General features: G+C 34.7%; 1 protein-coding gene across 1 annotated transcript in view; it reads left to right on the top strand.

The window, feature by feature from the left end:
• The window catches only part of IQCM (IQ motif containing M), a 332230-nt gene that overhangs the window by 183460 nt on the left and 126780 nt on the right, over nt 1–21990 (top strand). The window contains exons 13-14 of the mRNA XM_059410618.1: nt 4217–4361; nt 13730–13864. Of these exons, the coding sequence (XP_059266601.1) occupies nt 4217–4361; nt 13730–13864 (280 nt within the window). The remainder of the gene's footprint in view (nt 1–4216; nt 4362–13729; nt 13865–21990) is intronic.

Here is a 21990-nt window from a genome sequence, read left to right as displayed (position 1 = left end):
AGAGAGAGCAAGAGTGTGCAAGCAGGGGGAACTGCAGAGGAAGAAGGAGAAGCAGACTCTCTGCTGAGTAGGGAGCCCCATGTGGGGCAGGATCCCAAGACCCTGAAGGCAGACACTTAACTGATTGAGCCACCCAGATGTCCTGATTAAGCATGTTCTTTAAAACCATGCTAAGGAGTCCATGCTTTTACTTAGTATATGGGAATGGATGATTTTAAAGCTAATCAGTGACATTAATTGATTTGCCTTTTAGAAAGATTACTGACTCTGGGCAGTGAATTGGGAGACAAGGGTGACAGAATTAGAAGGTGGACAATGGGTATGCTTTTTCAGTAATTTGGTGTGTGATAATAGAGACTTGAGTTAGGGCTGGAGAGATGGAACAGACACAGGACAATGGGTTTGAATGGATTTAAGGATAAGGGAGAGAGAGGAGTCAAGAACAATTCCTCAATTTTTGTGCGTCTTGTCTTGGGCATCCTGGTGGATGGTTGTGAAATACAGAATTTAAGAAGAAGAGCAGGTCGGAGAAAGAAGGAAAGAAAAAGAAATAGAGTCCAGTTTCCAACACTGGCTTTGAATTACCTGTGGGAAATCTTTGAGATGTCTGGGAGGCAGTTGAATATATAGGTCCAAAACTCAGAAGGAAGATTGGGCCATAAGGAAGCATTTAGACTTCTTCAGTAGTTTTTTAATTCTTTTCTACCTTAACATACTTGAGGAAGACAATAAAACCTTCCCACTCATTAAAGTAACCCCATTTAGCAGTGATTCTCATGTTATTTCTGAGAAAGTTCTTTACCTAGGTGGCTGCATGGCTCCCTTAATTCAGGTCTGTGCTCATTGTTAATTATCAAAAATCTGCTCCATACTGCCTTGTAAAGAGGTAACATCCAGTCTGGTCACTCCTTGTTCTATTTAAAAGACTTCAAACCACTTACTGCCAGCCAGCACATAGATATTTGTTTATTGGACTACTGTTTCTTCCATTACAATGTAACTCCCTGAGACAAGAATTTTGCCTTCTGTGTTCATTAATCTGTTCACAAAGTGTAGAATACCCTGTTACATAACAGACTCCTAATTCATTAGCTAAATTACATAAAGTATATAAATTAAAACAAGTAATTTTCAACATGATGGAGGATGTATAATAGCTTATTTGGATGAGAGGATGTGAAATTTGAAAAAAATTTTCTAAATATTTTGATTCAGCTCCCTGACCAAGGATAGCTTCCTGTACTCTGACCCCATCTGTATATTTGAGATCATTATTAGTGATACTGACTGGAGGCAGGAGAATATTGTATTAAGAAAGAAGGTGGAGTCACTAATCTCCCATACTGCTAGGAATAAAGGTCTAGACAGAATTTTCTGTCTTTACAACAGTTAGTTCACGGATGAACTTTACAAATTTCTTTGGAGTGATGTGGAAAGAAGGAAGTGAAAACATCTAAGAGACATTATGAGGTATAGCGAAAAATAGTTTACAATGGAAAATAATTAAGTACATTTAAATGTTTATGGCAAAATCCAATAAGAGGGGAAGCTTGATGATATAAGAGAGGTGAGGATAATCCATATTAGAAGGCTAAGAATATTGGAGGGGGTTGTGTTTATAAGACACCTGACAGGATTAGCCTTAGGTAAAAAAGACATATTTCTCTGTTGTAGGACCAAAGGATGTTGCTGAGTGTTTAGATTGATGATAGGAAGTTGAGATAACAATAATCTAATGTTTTTCCCTTGGTAAAGTGGAGGACAAGGTCATTTGCTGAGAATGAGCATTTAGAAGGTGAGTTTGAATGTTTGAGGAGGTTGAGTTTCTACAGAAAATGACAAAAAGAGAGATGCCCAGAAAAACATAGGTGAATTTTGATGCCACTTTGAGAACCCAGAGGGGTTGGTGATGAAGATTTGAAGTGGTACCATTCCTCTAAGTTATATTATTATCTTTACTAGCTATGAAAAGTAAGGCATTTAACAAAACTTGTCTAAAGTTAGAGATCCATCCAATGGCATAGCTGAATTTTGAGTATCAAACCTAAGTCTGCCTAGTTCTAGGCACTTTAAAACATTAGACCATTCTGGTAACAATAGTATTGAACGATCATTGCAAAATATAGTGGAGTCTTTTCTTAGGCTGTGCTCACCATAGGCATTCGAGTATCCTGCAAAAAGCCAAAATTAGATTAAAACTCCCTTCTGATGTAGAGCCAATTGGTATGTGGTCACATCGGAGAGATGGTTCAGAGAGCCTGAGCTGTATTGATATAAAGGAGCACCAATTGTGTGGCAACTAGAAGTTGCTACTTAAATTTTGCAGAGATGCATGAGAGGAAGACAAGATTCAGTGATACTATTGACCAAGAATGTGTACTCACAGTCTTTATACTAAGCAATTAGAGATAGAAAAATTAAGCATGTGCTTCAGGTATGTTATAATCATTCTGACCAAGATCAAAGTGAGTGGCAGCTGACACAGAAAAGAGGCCTGAAGAGAGTAGGATCCCACCTAGGAGAGAGACATTTTCTTTACATACATGTGTGTGGCTAAGGGCTTCACTAATTCTTTAGTGCATGAGGAAGTGAATACAAAAATTACATTTAACATTATGTGTGGCTTGTATACTTATAAATGTGTGTATGTATGTGTGTGTAAGATAACAATTCAGAATATTCAATCCTTCTTTCATTGGGTTTTAGTTACATTTAAAAGACTAAACTAGGTTTAAAAACCTAGTTTTAAATTTAAAAACCTTTTCCTGATTTGCTTTAATAAGGTTTTTGTATAAAGACCTTTTTTGATAATGTCATATACAAGTGTTTAGATAAGGTTAGACTTCAGTTCATATATATGGGCAAGTTATCTACTTATATGTCTAACATCATTTTTTAAAAGTTAAAAAGTTGAACTGTGGATAACATTCGATACTGCCCCAGTGTTAAAAAAAGACTCAACATGTAAAAATCTCTTATAAACTAATATAACATTATAACACTATCATAACAATAAAAGAAATAGGTAGAAGACATGAACTAGTACTTTACTGTAGAAGAAGCACAAGTGGCAAATAAATATGAAAAGAGAGGACTCTAGCTATCTAAGCTGTCTAAGAAATTAAGCCCAACTTAGTGTCCTAAGGTAGTGAAATTCTCCAAACAAGCAATCCATTCATTACTTTTTTGAAACAAGACATGATGGTACAATGAAAAGGCAGACTAAAAGTGCATACTTGAAAAATTTTCAAATATTGATGTGTGGTAAGTATGATGCATTTACCCTTTAAGTCAACACGGATTAAAAATTATAATTACTAATTTGTAAGTCTTTTATATTCTAATATTATTTTTATAATTATTAGAGAAAAAATTCATGGACTTAAATACATTCTTAAAAATGAAAATAGATGAATTAAGTCTTCAAAAAGTCAAGAATAGGAAAATAATTCTTTAAAAAGGAATTCATAAAGATAAGTAGAGAAATTAATGAGCTAGTAAATGTAAAATCTAAAAATAATTGAATTGATAAATAAAATAGAACTATTTATTTAGAAAAAACCTGAAATAGATTATTTTTTAAATTTTTTAAAAATTTAAAAAATTTTTAATTTTTAAAGCCTATTGCAATAGAATGTGGAAAATGTATTTATATAAATATATAGTCACAGTTAAAAGGCAAACTGATAAAGCAAAATTTGTACATTTGCTGAAAAGGATTAAAGAGTTTTAGAAATCAACATGAAGAACCTGAAAAGTCCAGGAAAATTTAAGTAAAAGATAGTAATATACAATTTTCAGAAGAAAGAAAATAAATACGAATTTGAGCACCCCTAGTGAACAGTCTAGGCAAGAATCACCGTTACAGAATAATGCTTTTTTTTTTTTTTCCTGGCCAAGTGGGTTACAAATTATAGATCAGAACGCCCAGCCTAGGAAGCTTCCATGAAGGTAGCCATCTTTGAAAATTCTATGCTATGGGAACTATGGGTATCTGATGACCAAGTTTTTCATATTGAGGCTCTCTGAGCTTCAAGATTATCTTATTTTACAGTGCATGTGTTTTAGGCCACCTACACAATAAACATTAATAAATACATCCAAAATTTAAGAAACTGGGTGAAATAGATGAAATGAAAAGGGCAAAATCAGATTAAATATATACAGAAGAAATATGTAAATATGAGGCTTTACTGTCTATATTGCTGTTTTATAGGCTTTGTCTCATGGACCAAATTTGAGAGCAGTTATAAAGATGTATCATAGACAGATCCATCGTGTTAAATATCGACTTGGTCTTTGGAGGACAAGACAAATTATAAACTTTGCAGAGCTAGAGGAATGGATGGACAGAAAAAAGTGTAAGTGATACAGTCGTTCCTGGTTTGATTTTAAATTTGGAATTCATTTAACCATTGGAATTTTATATATAGTTTACATGTAATTATCCATAGACACCAAAGGTAAATCTATTTTATAATCCTGAAATCTACCTGCATTTTATTTTTTTAAAAAATTTTTTAAAAGTTTTATTTAAATTCCACTTAGTTAATATGCAATGTAGTATTAGTTTCAGGTCTATAATGTGGTGAGTCAGTACTTGCATACAATATCTGAAGGCTATTTGCATTTTAAAGTGATGTATGTTTCATTTAATTTATTAGGATCCTGTGTTTATAAGCAACAGAAAACCCAGTCTAGTTAACCAAAGCAAAAAGGAAATTTAAAAGAAAAATACAGGAAACGTAACTTAAGAGTCAGATTTCATACAGAACTCAACACAGAGCTATTTTCAGGGCTCCTATGTGGTTCAGTTGGATAAGTGGCTGTCTTCTGCCCAGGTCATGATCTCAGGGACCTGAGATTGAGCCCCTAGTGGGTCTCTCTGCTCAGCGGGGAGTCTGCTTCTCATTTTCCTTCTGCCCCTTCCCCTTGCTTGTGCTCTCTCTCTCTCTCTCAAATAAATAAATTAAATCTTAAAACAAAACAAACAAACAACAACAAGAAAAAAAAAACGCACAAAAAACAAAGTTACTTCAGAGATTTAGAGAGCAAAATGTAAGGAAAAATTTCATTTTGACTTTGGGAGATAGATAAGCTGTTATCACTTTTAAGACTTTTTTGTTTCTATGCTTTAAGTTCAAATTCCAAGGAGAGGGAGCACCTGATTGGTTTAATTTGAATCATGAGTCCAGTACTCTTCCATGGGAGGGCAGAGAACTTTGCTTGAGAGTTGCACAGAAGCTCTATCCACTTGGGGAGGAGTAGCTCCCCAAAGGAAAACTATATATTGCTAACATAAGAATAGCTAATGGACACCAAGTAGACTAAATAGATATCTATTATGTGTTACTTGTTAGTGTTGATATTTTGTCCACAGAACACTTTCCCTAATATTTATCTTAGCTTTCAGAGAGCCTCATTCCTATTATATTTAATGAATTTACATTGCTTAGGAATAGGATGGACATTATATCCAGTGTCTTGATTAAAAAAATAATAAATGAGGACTTCTTGTTTTTGTAAGGAGCTTATACCTCTCCACTCCATCTTAACAACAAAAGAAAAAGCCGAATAGACTAAAAAATTTACTCTTTTCATGGGTCTATAAAAGAAGAGAAGACACAGGCCAAAACACTGCTACCAAGATTAAAGAGACTGACATATAGTGAGTTGCAGTTTCCCAGAGCAGAGACTCATGAGTAGAAATGAATGTGGGAGGAAACAGGTGTTTGCAAGGATGTGGAGAAAAAGGAACACTCATGCACTATTGGTGGGAATGAAAACTGGTGCAGCCACTGTGGAAAATAGCATGGAGGTTTCTCAGAAACCTAAAAATAGAAATACCCTACAATCCAGTAAATCACACCACTGTGTATTTACACAAAGAATACAAAAACACTAATTCAAAATGATATATGCACCCATATATTTATTGTAGCATTATGTACAATAGCCAAATTATAGAAGCAATGCAAGTGCAAGTGACCACTGATAAATGAATGGATAAAGAAGAAGTGGTATATATACTTATGGAGTATTACTCAGCCATAGAAAAAGAATTACATCTTACCATTTGTAACTACATGGTTGGATCAAGAGTAAATGCCAAGTAAAATAAGTCATAGAAAGACAAATACCATATGATTTTACTCATGTGTGGAATTTAATAAAACAAATGAATAAAGAAAAAAGCGAAAAACCAAGACCAGACTCTTTAGAGAACAAACAGGTAACATTGTATGTTAATTATACTGGAATTAAAATTAAAAAAAAAAAAAGAATTTGATGTAAGAACCAGTGCCAGGTAGGAAAATTGAACCATCATTGACAAATAGCTAGAAGCTCAATGTGAACAATTCTGAGAGTTAAAAACCACAGTATCATTACAATTACCTCTAGGAGCTTGACCAGATTTTCACAGTAAATGTCAGAAAAAGGCAACTATTTTGAAATTTGCTAGAGCACACTTTTCTTTTCTTCTTAAAGATTTGATTTATTTATTTGAAAGAGAGAGAGAGAAAGACCACAAGTAGGCAGAGAGGCAGGCAGAAAGAGAGTGGGGGAAGCAGGCTCCCTGCAGAACAGAGAGCCTGATGTAGGGCTCAATCCAAGGACCCTAAGATCACGACCTGAACTGAAGGCAGAGGCTTAACCCACTGACCCACCCAGGCACCCCTAGCACACTTTTCTTAAGAAGGTTGACATTCAGGGGAAATTAGTTAACCAGAGCCTAGCCTGCTGGGTTATTTTCTGAACTTAACTGACGTGGTGAAGAGAAATACCCAATTTCAGTCCATTTTGGCCATCCTGTCCCACCTATAGGGGGAGAGAAAAAAACCGAGAAACACTTGTATAATTTACAGTCCAGAGACATAAGGTCATTAAGAAACTGCAACCTAATCATAGGTCTGTAGAACACTTCCTCTCTTGCCTTACTACCACATTACTAAAGGTCTATTTGCAATAGTTCCTTTTACTTGATATATCACATCTGGCTATCAATAAAAAATTAAAGCTATACAAAAAAGCAAAAAAGCACAGTTTGAATAGACAAAGCATCAGAACCAGAAATGGCAGGGATGTTGGAATTATCAGATCAGAGATTTAAAACAACTATGATTAACACACTACAGGCTAAACAACAACAACAACAACAACAAAAACACTACAGGCTCTCATGGATAAAGTAGACAACATGCAAAAACAAGTGGGTGATGTAAGCAGAGAGATGGAAATCCTAAGAAAGAACAAAAAAAAAAAATGCTTGAGATAACACTGTAATAGAGATGAGAAATGCCTTTGATGGTCTTATTAGTAGATTAGACATGGCTGAGGAAAGACTCCCTGAGCTAGAGGATAAATCAGTAGAATCCTTGAAAACTGAGAAAGCAATAGAGCAAAGACTGAAAAGAAAAAAAAGAAGAAAACCTGAACAAAATATGCAGGAGCTATAGGACAATTACAAAAAGAGTTAACATAAGGATAATGGGAATACCAGAAGGAGAAGAAAGAGAGAAAATAATAGAACAGATATTTAAAAATAATGACTGAGAATTTCCCCCAAATTATTCTTGGATACCAAGCCACAGATTCAAGCATCTCAGAGAACACCAAGCAGAATAAATTCCAAAAATTACAGTTATTTTGGTATATGCATTATCATCTTCAAACTATAGCTAATCAAAGATAAAAAATCCTGAAAGAAACCAGATGTAAAAAGCACCTAGCCTATAGTGGAAGAAAGATAAAAAATACATGCAATCTATTAGAAACCATACAAGCAAGAAGGGAGTGAAATATTTAAACTGGTGGGAGAGGAAAAAACAAACAAACAAACCCAACAAAAAACAAAAATCTTAAACCTAAAGTGATGGAAGAAAAAACAAACAAACAAACAAACCCGTCTAAGAAAAAAAAGAACAAAGACACACATTACTAATATCAGAAAAAGAGGATATTTCCATGCATACTTTGGACACTGAAAGGAGAATAAAGGAATACTATGAACAACTTTAATTTACAAAATTAATATCCTAAACAAAGTGGACCATTTCCTTGAAACACACAGTCTGCTAAAATTCAAACAAGAAGAAAGAGACAATCTGAATAGGCCTATGTCTATTAAATAAATGGAGTTGGTAATTAATAACATTCCAAACAGAAAGCATCAGGCCCAGATGGCTTCACTGGTGAATTCTACTAAACACTTAAAATTTTATTTATTTTTTGAGAGGGAGAGAGAGAAAACATGTGAGCAGGAGGGAAGGGGTAGAGAGAGAAAATTATCAGGCTCCATGCCCATTGTAGAGCCTGACATGGGGCTCTGTCTCTCGACCCTGAGATCATGATCTTCAACCAAATTCAAGAGTTGGACACTTAACTGTGCCCCAGTTCCCTATAATCTTTTTCAGTGGTTAGAAGCAGAGGGAATACTTCCTAACTCGTCCTATGGGGCCAGTATAAACCTAACACCAAAAATAGGCAAAGACCTTATAAGAAAACTACAGAACAGAATCTCTCTGAATATAGATGCAAAATCCTCAATAAAATAGTAGCAAATCAAATCCAAAAAAGTATAAAAAGTATTATATACCACCACCAAATGGAATTTACCCCCCATATGCAAGACTGGCTAAGTATTTGAAAATCAATTAATGTAATCCATCATATCAACAGGCTAAAAATGAAAAATTACATGGTCTTATCAATAGATAGAGTAAAAACATTTGACAAAATCTGATATCCATTTGTAATATAAAATCTCAGTAAACCAGGAATGGAGAAGAACTTTCTCAACTTAAAAGACTATCTACAACAACCCTACAGCTAATATCATACTTGATGGTAAGTAATTTTAAACTTTCCCATTAAGATCAGGTACAAGGATGTCTCCTCTCACCACTCCTTTCCACACCATACTAAAGTCCTTGATAATGCAATAAGACCAAAAAAAAAAAAAAAAAAAAAAAAAAAAAAAAAAAAAGGACATAAAAGACATACAGATTGGGAAGGAAGAAATAAAACCATCTTTATTCACATGATTGATATGTGTGGAAAATCTGAAAGAATTGACTAAAATACCTTCTGGAACTGAGATGTGATTACAGCAACACTGCATAGGATACAAGATTAATATCCCAAAGTTAGTTGTTCTTTTCTTTTAACTTCCAACAATGAACAAGTGGGCTTGAAATTAAACAACAGCATTTACATTAATACCCCCAGAATTAAATATTTAGGTTTAAATATAACAAAATATGTACAAGGTCTCTATGAAGGAAACTATAAAACTCTGATAAACAAAATCAAAGAACTAAGTAAATGGCTAGATATTCCATGTTCATGGGGCTCAATATTGTCAGGAAGTCAGTTCTTCTTAATTTGATGTATAGATTCAGTGCAATCCCATTCAAAATTCTATCAAGTTACTTTGTGGATTTTGACAAACTAATTCTGAAGTTTATATGGAGAGGCAAAAGACAAGACTAGCCAACACAATATTGAAGGAGAACAAAGTTGAAGGACTGATGATACATAGCTGCAAGACTTACTATAAAGCTACAATTATTAAAGCAGTGTGGTATTGGTGAAGAATAGACAAATATATCGGTGGAATAGAATAGAGAGCCTAGAAACAGGCCCCTAAAATACAGCCAAGTGGTCTTTGAAAAAGGAGCAAAAAAAAAAAAAATACAATAACAGAAAGATAGTCTTTTCAAAAATGGTGCTGGGACAACTAACTATCCATATGCAAAAAAAAAAAAAAAATCTAAAGACAGACCTTACATCCTTCACAAAAATTAACCAAAATGGATCATAGACCTAAGTGCAAAAAAATAAAACTTCTATAAGGTAACATAGGAGAAAACATAGATGATATTTAATACAGTGCCTTTTTGGATACAACACTAAAGACATGATCCATTAAAGAAATAATGGAAGATGTGGATTACATTAAAATTAAAACCTTCTACTTTGCAAAAGAGGATGTTTAGAGAATGAGTTTACGATCCACAGGCTGGGAAAAATATTTGCAAAAGATGCATTTATAAGGACTGCTATTATTGAACATATACAAAGAACAATTTAGGAATAATAAAACAAACAACTTGAATGAAAAATGGGCCAAAGACCTCACCAAAGAAGATATACAGATGATAAGCACTTGGAAGGATGCTCCATATAGTATGTTATTACATAAATGCAAATTAAAACAGTGAGATACACTACACACCTATTAGAATGGCCAAAATCCAGAACATTGTCAATATCATATCCTGGTAAGGATGTCAAGCAACCGGAACTATTATTCATTATTAATGGGAATGCCAATGATAGAACCCTTTTTGAAAACATTGTAGTGGTTTCTTATAAAACTAATCATACTGTTACCATATGATTCAGCAATCATGCTTCTTGGTATATACCCACAGGCATCAAAAACATATCCACACGAAATGTACACATGGTTATACACATGGGTTTTTCATAATTGCCAAAGCTTAGTAACAACCAAGATGTCCTTTAGTAGATGAACAGATCAATAAACTGTGGTACATGTGAACAAGGGAGTATATTTAGAGCTAAGAATAAATGAGCTATCAAGCTATGAAAAGACAGAGGAATCTTAAATGCATATTACTAAGTGAAAGAAGCCAATCTGAAAAGCCTATACACTATAGGCTTCCAACCATATGACATTCTAGAAAATACAAAACTGTGGAGAAAATTAAAAAATTTATATTTACCTGGGGGCAGATTGGGGGGAGGGATGAATTGATAGAATATAGAGGATTTTTAAGGCAGTAAAACTATTCTGTACAATACTGCAATGATGAATACATGTCATTATATATTTGTCTAAACCCATAGAATGTGCAACACCAACAGTGAACTCTGAAATAAACTGTGGAACTTAGTGACTATATTGTGTAATCCTTAGAAACAAATGTATAACTGTGCGTGATGTTGATAATGGAAGAAGACTATGCTTATGTGGTTGTAGTGGGTATCTGAGAAATCTCTGTACCTTCTTAATTTTAATGTGAATTCAAACCACTCAGAGGGATGTCTGGGTGGCTCAGTCAGTTAAGCGTCTGCCTTTGGCTCAGGTCATGATCCCAGGGTCCTGGTATTGAGTCCTGGATAGGGCCCCTTGCTTGGTGGGGAGCCTGCTTCTCCCTCTGCCGATTGCTCCTCCTGTTTGTGCTTGCTCATGCTCTCTTTCTTTCTCTCTCCCTCTCTCTCTGACAAATAGATAAATACATAAAACCTTAAAAAATAAAAATACTCTTAAAATTGTCTTTAAAAATAATAAAAAACAACAAAATTATGCAAATAAATTATATTTAATTGATATCAGCATCTTTCTGCTTTATATTGTAAAAGTGCTACATTTTTGGGAGAGTTTATCGAATCATAAAATGTGTATTTCACAGCAGACTATAAGTTCCATGAAGACAGGGACTGTATCTATTAACCTTCATTAATGAATAGCCACTATTAATGAATGCCTGGCTTATGAAAGGGCTCAGAAATATTTGTTGATAGTTTTCATTGTTTATTACTTATGCTAAAGTTATATGCCAAAATATATTTACAGATAATCAGAATCCTTTGAGCTAGAATGACTCCTTTTCTGTGGCTAGAGGTTAAAGAAAGAAGTCAGAGAGATTCTATATACATCATGGAATTGCACTAAGGGTTAAAGTAACTCTAGAGTCCACAGAGTTTGCAAGTTCTTGTTTGCCTTTCTAGTCCTTGGAAAATTCTCTGTCCCTTCCATATGTGGATTACTAATTGGGTGATATTTGGCAGATACCTATCTCTACACACTTTTAAGAATCTTTAAATGACCAGAAAATTTCATTTAATTTTCATGATTTAAGTTTTATATTGACCCTGATTAAACCTGTCTGGAATATTAATTCTGCTAGTTTGTGGCAGAACATTTGCTTTTCAAGCATAGTATATAGGTTAAGTGCATTATTGTCTATTAATACAGTTACATGGCCGTAATATTAATATGTGTCTTAGTTTAATCTAGTAAGAAGCATCTAAAATTGATTAAATGAAAAACTAATAAAGGTAAATATACTTTTTCAAGGAGAAATATATTTCCTTAACCAGAAAATAAAAAAAGTGACTTTCTTTGTGTGCTAGTTTGGATTTCTTCAGAATTAGACCCTGAGACAAGAATTTAAGTACAACTAATCTGCAAGTAGATCTCAGGAAATACTGTTAATGGAAAGAAGTTAAGATAGGGAAGGGATGAAAGTAAAAAAAGAATGCATTATCAGACCAATTACCATCAGCTGGAGCTCCATCCCTCTAAGGAACGGTGTAGACAACTTTTCTTAAGTGCTGGGCCTTTATCCATCAACTCCAAGTTGAGGGAGGTCCGGGGTTGAGGACCACTGCACTGGGGGCTTTAATTTTCTGGCACTCTGGCTTGCTGCACAGGTGGGCAGAATGGAGTCCTGCAGCCAGAGGGAGCCCTGAGGCAATGAAATGAGATGCTGATGAGTGAAAGTCAAGGTAGCAAGTGTAGAATTGTAAGGGACAAGGCAGTATGGATGGGGTACCAACAGCACATGCTCTAGGTTGCTTATTTGAAAAGAGAGAAAAGCCATAGATATTCTAAATATAAATTTATTTTGCTGCTTTGTTTCCATATCTGGAATAGTGGCTTATATTTAGGCAATCACTCACTATTTCTTGAATTTATTAATGTCTCACAACTGTCCACTTCAACTGAATGAATAAGTGAGTAAACAGAAAGTCGAAAGTCCATGTGGTTGAGTGTCAGGATCATCCACTGACTCCTGTTAGAAACCACTCTATTGCCCTTTGTCATTTGGAGCCCATACTTGAGAGCTAAGCCTGTACCGAGGCAGACTTTGTCATCCTGTAAATGCTGATTGACAATCACCTTCCTGGGGGCGATCCAGCATACTTAAGAGTAGAGACTCAGTATTACCTTTTTGAAAAGAAAAACTAAAACGTTTTTGGAGAACTACACTTATAAAATGTTTGCATCCATTTTCTTGCTAATTATCTAAGCCCCGTTACTGTCAAGTACGGGACATAGGTAAAGGATGGCCCTACTGAGTGGTTTTCTGTGGAAACCTTGAGCCAGGAGTGGAAAGATCACTTTCTGTGGTCACTCAAGTCCAGTCACCTTAAATTAGGAAGGAGAAATACAGAAAGTCAGGGGAAAAAAGTAAACATCATTCCATGTAGGGGCAAAATCAGAAGAAGAATAAGCAGTCCAAAGGACAGTCACTGATATAAGTGGCTAGAGTGTAGATAGAAGCCAAAAAGAGATGAAAAAATTAGGGGAACTAAATAAAAATGAGCACTGAGATGGGTCAGTAGAAGTTAGGCCCCCAGAAGCCCTGACATTAAAGCTATGTCTTGTGTTGTAACTTGAGCCTTGATGTATGCATGGCCCGTGGGTATTTTTCATGTAAACCAGGCCAGACGCTGCCAGTGTTCTCTTTGGGGAAACAGATCTAAATCTGACTACTAGAGGATGTGGGAGGGAGAAGCATGTCCCATTTCCTTCTAACCTTCCCCAGGAGGCTGACACAGAGCTACTCTAATCGCTAGACGTACAAATAAAACTGGAGGGAAAGCTTCTTTGAATATAGATGAAGCTTTCTGGTGGTTTGTTATTGACATTTTATTTATAAGAAAAATATTTTCTTTTGTCTCTTTCTTTTAGTCTATGAAACAATGTTTGCTAAGAGAGAAGATTGGCAAGGACTAGAAAGAAGTGAGCTCCTCAAGTTCTTCAATGACTGTGGTCATTTCCCAACCCAGCAGCAAATTGATGAGGCTTGGGACCTGGTCCATAGAGGCGAGTGGTTTCCCATTTCTTGTTTTCTTTTCCCTTTCTTTGCTGTTCCCTTTCCCTCTTTCTTCGTTCCCTTGTTCTTTCCTTCCTTCTTTAATTTAATTTAAATATAACTTAAATTGCTCCATTTTTGTTCCATTTTCTTTTTCCATTAAGCTTATCCTTAAATCCATTTCCTAAAATTTTAAAATCTTAGTTTAATGTATATGAAAGAAGAGATTTAAAGGATAGGTCAAGGGGCGCCTGGGTGGCTCAGTGGGTTAAGCCACTGCCTTCGGCTCAGGTCAGGATCTCAGGGTCCTGGGATCGAGTCCCACATCGGGCTCTCTGCTCAGCAGGGAGCCTGCTTCCCTTTCTCTCTCTCTCTCTCTGCCTGCCTCTCTGCCTACTTATGATCTCTCTCTGTCAAATAAATAAATAAAATCGTTAAAAAAATAAAGGATAGGTCAAAAGAAGTTAATACAATACTGCTTTTTTTTTTTTAAGAGGGGTGGAGGAGATGGTTTTAATTTTTTTTTTTTTAAGATTTTATTTATTTATTTGACAAACAGAGATCACAAGTAGGCAGAGAAAGCAGGCAGAGAGAGAGAGGAAGAGAAGCAGGCTCCCTGCTGAGCAGAGAGCCAGACTCAGGGCTTGATCCCAGGACCCACAGGCAGAGGATTAACCCACTGAGCCACCTAGGTGCCCCTGGCTTTAAGTTTTTAAGATTCTAATATATTTTTTGATATAAAAAAGTTACATCTAACTCAGTTTATTTTAAGCTACTGTATTTTATGAGACCAGTGCTCTAACCCCTGAGCTTCAGAGCCTAAGCTACTATATTTTAAAAAGCTTTCTCCTGGATAGTTAGATTGGGTACTGAAGAACGTAACTGTTTAAATGTTTAAACATTATAAACTATTTCAATAAAATAGAATCTTACAGTTAGAAAATCATTTCTTTTCTGAACAGTAAGTAGGTGAAAGGATAGTATTGTTTGAGAATATTTAATAATTTAAATAGAACAACACCCTTCTCTTCTCTAAAGACTAGTCACCAAGATGGGGGAAGTCTCATCAAATTACCTTACTTCCTTAAGGTTCTTCTCCATGTTACTGTGACCATACTAATGCTGTAGCTTGCTGTTAGGTCTAAAGATGATGGATGATGGATCTACAATTTAATTGAGAAAAGAAGATAAAACACTTCAGGACCCCTTCTAAATACAACAAAAGGGAGGAACCTCGTGAATTTAAGCATCTGCCTTCCGCTCAGGTCATGTTCCCAGAGTCCTGGGATCAAGATCAAGCCCCACGTGAGGCTCCCTGCTTGGTGGGAACCCTGCTTCTCCCTCTCATTCTATCCTTCTCCTCCCCAACTGCTTATGCTCTCTCAGATAAATAAATAAATACAAGAAAAGGGCTCATATGCCAGTAGAAAGATATGATTAAGGTCAGAGTGATAAGGCTGAAGTTTCCTTATAGGTTGAAGTTCTCTTTCTTAGTTCTTAGTTTGAATTTATCTAATCTATTACCTGTGGACTTTGCTTTGCCACTGCTGTATCCTTAGTACCTACAACAGTTTTCTAGACTCTCACTATTTGTTCATAGACTGAAAGAAGCACCAAAATCATTTTGAGCTTTACTAAACATGAATATATTGGTTAAGTCATTTTTTTTCCTGATGACAAAAACCTTGAATGTTTAATTATAGAAAATTTGGGAGCCTAGAAATATACAAAACTTCTAAGAAGCCATAATTGTAAACATTTGATGTCTGTCTTTCCAGTTTTTTTCTGTACATGACATTATTTTTATGAAAATTGAGATTTTCAACGTGTTTGAAAATCTGCCTTTTTTTTTCCTTATTCATTCTTACAAGATTCCAAGCCATATCATACCACAACATTATTAAGAACTGAATAACAATCTGTCATACAGAGATTTTATGAGTTACTGTTGTACCTTTAAATTGCTTTCATTTTTCTTTATAATAAAAATAAAAATAATGAAAAAGTTAAACACAAAATAACATTAATTAAACATTTCAGAAACTTACACTGATTAGTGTTAATAATTTAAAATCTAATTTTTTACAAATTAAGTTTCATAGAGATATTTCCCTCTACTGATTATTTTGGAGTACATCATAAAGACCTACTGAGAGCGTAGGTCTGGAATTAGCTTTGCTGGGTTTAATTCCTGGCTTCACCACCCCAGCTATATGTCTTTAGATAATTTATTTATCTTTGCTGTGCCTTATTTTTCTCAACCATAAAAGGAAGATAATACTATCTAAGTCATTGGACTGTTGTGAAGTTTAAATGAAATAATATATTTAAAATATGTGTCCCAATATAAGTGCTCAGTAAAGATTGCTATTATTGTTCTTAAGTAATTCTTAGGTATATTTAGTTATCTTTATAATTTTTTATGTTGAAAATGTTTAAATGTTGAACTATTTTGAATACTAGTTCATTTTATAGAGCTTATTTATTGAATGTTCTCTGTTGGTTTCCACCCTCTCTTTTGATTATCTTAAGGACCTGTGTGTGCTAGAGGTGGTGAGATGCTAACTTATGGTCATTTTACAGATGAGAGAACTGAGACTTAGAACAAGATTTTTCTAAGCTCACCAGTAGAGTTGGAACTTTATTCCTGGTTTCTTCAAGTCAGGCTGTGTTGTTTCCATCTTACTATGTAGAGATACTTTAAAAGTCTGTGTTATGAAAACATAATTAGACAGATGATTAAAATGCTCAGTACTTGCTAGTACTGCCTTTTATTGATCTTTCACAGGCTAGCCTAATGCCTTGCGATGAAGTAGGCTTTCTGCAAATGGCCGAGTTTATTAAATTTCTTGTTAAAACTAGAATTTTCAGAAGAAAACTTAGTTTAAAAACATATTGTTTTTATTATAATGCCTACAATTGGGAAGCTTTCTTTTATGTAAAGGAGCCACTCTTTTAACATAATTTTAAATATATGTCCAATTATGTTGCTCTGTCCAGTTAAAAAAATTCTTTCGGTGCATAAGAAGCTTTCATTTGAAATGGAAATATCCTAACTAATGGAAGAAAAACAGAAAATTTATGGGAAATGAAGCTCAATTAATAGTTTTCTACTTGCTTCTGGTATATATTCCATTTTTAAAAGAATCGGGTTTTATGCATTTTAGATTGTCAGTCATCTTCATTCATACTGACTTCTTTGATTATGGATAATAGCTCCAGATGTGCAACCTACGCATTTTTTAACCAGTAGACTATTTCACCTAACGCATATGTAGTTAATTCAATTGATTAACTTCTTCAGTGTATGACACCAAGTAGGTCAAATTCCTAAAGCTGTCTGTATTTGTTCAGGTATTTTTAGCTACCCCCCATTCTTTATTCTCATCACTATGGTAACAAAAATTTTGTGACTGAGGACATGATTTTTGTCTGAAATTCTTCCTTTGGGGAAATGAAGCAACTTTAGGCTACATGTATGTGCTGATCTTAAAAGCTGAAGACTATGCAAACATGCTATTGTTTGATACTCATTTAAGTCTCAACCAATGAAACAAATAACTAAAGAATGGCATATCTGAAAGTAAGGAAACTAATACATTGTGGTTCTATACCATCTATTCTTATATCTGCCTAATGTTTTAGAAATTCAAACTTTGAAAGTTTTCCAGTATTTTCCCAGTATTTAAATAGAACTTATAGTTTATTTTCTGCAGTTGAAATGAACAGAAAACAACATTGAAGTCTCTTTTCACTATGGAGCACTAGACAAAAATCTTAAAATCAGAAACATAGAAGTTACTTATATGTTATTTAGCCTTATATATTTTATACATCTGAAGAAACTGTGTTTAGGCTCCCTGACTAGTTAATGGCAAACTGTAATTAAATCCTGTGCCTCCTGCTCCTTGGGACACAGCTTTGTCCACCATAAACGGACAACACTGCTTTTTTTTCCCCCTGTTTTCAAAGAAAAGAATTTATTAAATGGGAAACATATAATGATTTTCCCTTAAAATTTTTTTCATATGAACAGACATTCTATCAATAAAATTTTAATTATGTAGGAAAGTGATTAAGGAGGATTTATAGAGATAGAAAATTCTAGGGTAAAGAAATATGAGACACCAGGAAATTCTGGTGGTAAAAAAATGCAGAAGTAAAAAAAAAAAAAAATGCAGAGGTATTGGAGGTACAACAGCCTTATCTTAAATAGCTTCTAAAAATTTAGCACATATTTATTATAAAGCATTTTGAAAATATACATTAAAAACAAGAGATGAAATGAAAAATACTGGCAATTTTATCTCAGTCCAGGAATTCACTATTTTTCCTTAACAAGTTAATTTTTATTTCTATCCTCTAGGAAATTGAATTTCAGTCAATCTTGCTTTTCATTCTTTTTTTTCTGAGACTATGGCTAAATAAAGATAGAGGGCATCTATCTAGTGAATAACAAACACATGGAGTAGCTACCTGCTCTGCAGTATCACCTTTTGACACAGGCATTTCTTTATGTATTCGATTGCTGGGGCTGGCATAACAAAATACCACAGACATGGGTTTGGATCATAGATCACTTTGTGTTTATCCTACTTGGGGTTCATTGAACTTCTTTGATCTGTAGACTAAGGTTTTTCATAAAATTTGTTAATTTTTCAGCCATTTTTTTCTCTATACATTTTCCTCTCCTTTTCTTCTAGGACTCTTACTACACTTATATGAATATACTTAATGTGTCCCAGAGGTCTGAATTGAAAAAAATTGAAAAAAAATTTTTCAATTCTTCAAAGTGGACAGTATCTACTGATTTTTTTTTTTTTAGGTTTTTTTTTTCCCACTGTTTTTTTATTTTTTAATTATTTTTTAATTTTCGGCATAACAGTATTCATTATTTTTGCACCACACCCAGTTCTCCATGCAATCCGTGCCCTCTCTAATACCCACCACCTGGTACCCCAACCTCCCACCTCCTGCCCCTTCAAAACCCTCAGATTGTTTTTCAGAGTCCATAGTCTCTCATAGTTCACCTCCCCTTCCAATTTCCCCCAACTCCCTTCTCCTCTCTAACTCCCCATGTCCTCCATGCTATTTGTTATGCTCCACAAATAAGTGAAACCATATGATAATTGACTCTCTCTGCTTGACTTATTTCACTCAGCATAATCTCTTCCAGTCCCGTCCATGTTGCTACAAAAGTTGGGTATTCATCGTTTCTGATTGAGGCATAATACTCCATAGTGAAGACCACATCTTCCTTATCTCTTTGTCCGTTGAAGGGCATCTTGGATCTTTCCACAGTTTGGTGACTGTGGCCATTGCTGCTATAAACACTGGGCTACAGAAGGCCCTTCTTTTTACTACATCTGTATCTTTGGGGTAAATACCCAGTAGTGCAATTGCAGGATCATAGGGAAGCTCTGTTTTTAATTTCTTGAGATCTATCTTTAAGTTTACTTTTTCCTTTCAACTTTCTCAAATCTGTTGCTAACCCGTTTTGTAAATTTCTCATTTTGTTATATTTTCTTTTCCTCTTTTTAAAGATTCTATTTATTTGGCAGAGAGAGGCGCAGTGAGAGAGGGAACACAAGTGGGAGAAGTGGGAGAGGGAGAAGCAGGTTTCCCACCCAGCATGGAGCTGGATGTGGGGTCTTATCCCAGGAACCTGGGATCATGACCTGAACCGAAGTCAGGCACATAACTGACTAAGCCACCCAGGCACCCCATTTTGTTATGTTTTTCAACTCTAGAATCCATGGAGTTACTTTTTTAGATTCTATTTCTCTTGATAATGCCCCATTTTTGACTGTCATATTTTCATTTAATTCTTTAAATATAATTTTCAATTATTTGAGTGTATTTATGACATCTTTGAGGTCTTGCTAAATCTTATATCTAAGTCCACTCAGAGTGAGTTTTTGTTGACTGCTTTTTTCCCTGAGTGTGGGTTACACTTTACTACTTATTTGAATATTTCTGTTGTTATTTTTGTTGACTACTAGACATTTTGGGTATCATGTTTCACAGCACATATAAAATGCTCAAAATGTATTTGTTGAATATTTTTGCAACAAAATTTTATCAAAAAAGATTCTAGATTGCCACAACCAAGGAAGGCATCCATTTAGTATGCTCTAATGCATTTCTTTTCATTTTATGACTTATTCCTAATATCATCAATCAGGAAAGAGAATGTGTTTTTACCTTCCACACAGCTGAAAGCATCAGAGAATATCTACTAAAATACCAGGTGGGGGGTGGGGAATTGGCTTCCTGTTATGCAAGGGCTATGGAAACCACTTACAAAACCTTTATATCTTTGTCGTTCATGGGAAGAGTCTATAGATTCATAGGAGCTTTGCTGTAGAGCCATCAGAGCAGGTAGGGCAAACATCAAACACTTCTAAAGTGATCCAATGTTCTGGATCCTGTTAAAGATCTTCATGGCAAATCAATTCAGGGACTATTTTCACTAGTGCGTGGGGATGATAGTAGAAAAAAACATTCTCATTATATAGCCATTAAGATAGGTGCCAAGCTTTCCTAACACAAACCACACACCTGAATCATACTTACTGTGTCATTTCAGATAATCTGATTTTGTGCTAAGAATTCTACTCATTTACTTGGCTCCATATATTTTGAGCATTCTGTCTTTCTCCAGTGAACAAAGGTAGGCTAGTAGGTCATAGGCTTTACTGAACTAGATCATGGCAAGAGCATGAAGACCTGAACCAATATCAATATGTCTAATATGAAGATTATTACCTTCCCCCATAACCAGACACCAACCAGCAGGAAGCTAAATTCGTATGAAGAGGTAAGAAAAACTCCACATCCATTGCCATTGACAGTAGATGTAACACACTTGATAAGAAATAAATGGAGATTCACAGACCTGTACCCCTGGGGATAAAAATATATGTTTATAAAAAATAAAAAATTATATTGAAAGAAAAAAAAAAAAAAAGAAATAAATGGAGAGAAGCTGCAGCTCTGCTAGCCTGAATTCAATCTCACTTGGTGCAGCCACAGGCAAGCCATAAATTTAATAGGCAGATTTGGAAATGAGAAAGCATTAGAATGGCTTGCTAACTATTACACACATCTCAAGCTAACTGGAAAACAATAGTAATGAACAGGAAAGACCCAAAAGTACCAGCGGAAGGTAAAATGTGAGGCAGATATAAAATATGAGCACATGGGAACCCTGACTGTGTTCCCAACCCACACGCAGACCTATAGGCAAAAGGTGGAAATATTAAGGTCTCAAGGCATTTGAATAAACACTCTATCCAATCATAGGATGATAACTAAATTATACAGAATCAGAGAGAACCTTTTGAAAAGCTACTTTTAAAAAATTAAAACAATAACTGAGCAGAGAAATGAATAGCCAAACACCTGGCAGGGGAAGATAGATCAAATTCCAGATATTAAGTCCAGACAAGTTATTAAGTAAATAAACCCTTGGAGTGGGGAAGCCAGAATCCATAGTTATGTCTTTCTTTTATGATCCAGTTAACTCATCCTACAATTATTGACTCATCTTCAACATTCTCTATAACCTCCTCCGATTTCCAAACTTAAAACATAATATTTGTATCAGCTTAGGGTTTTATACTATTGCTATATAAATATTTACAGCACTGCATTTATCTAGTTATATGAGTGCATGTCCCTCCAATTATCATATGGATTCTGAGATCTTTGAACTACAATCTAGATTGTACAGTGTAGGTTGTGGCAATCTAGAATCTTTTTTGATAAAATTGTTGTTGCAAAAATATTCAACAAATACATTTTGAGCACTTTATATGTGTTGTGAAATACATTGTAGTTCAAAGATCTCAAAATCCATATGATAATTGGAGGGACATGCACACATATAACTAGATAAATACAGTGCTGTAAATATTTATAGAGCAATATGGAACCCTAAGCTGATACAAATACTACGTTTTAAGTTTGAGAATCAGAGAAGGTTATAGAGAATGTTGAAGATGAGTCAATAATTGTAGGATGAGTTAACTGGATCATAAAAGAAAGAGGGTTCATACATAAAAGAGAGATTGTGTACAAAACAAACTAGAATTTTTAGGTCAGTTGGTTAACAGTGAATAGAACAAATCTGTGT

The sequence above is a fragment of the Mustela nigripes genome, chromosome 1, assembly GCF_022355385.1.
Source record: "Mustela nigripes isolate SB6536 chromosome 1, MUSNIG.SB6536, whole genome shotgun sequence".
Classification (NCBI taxonomy): domain Eukaryota; kingdom Metazoa; phylum Chordata; class Mammalia; order Carnivora; family Mustelidae; genus Mustela; species Mustela nigripes.
This window is presented reverse-complemented; position numbering and strand designations above follow the sequence as displayed.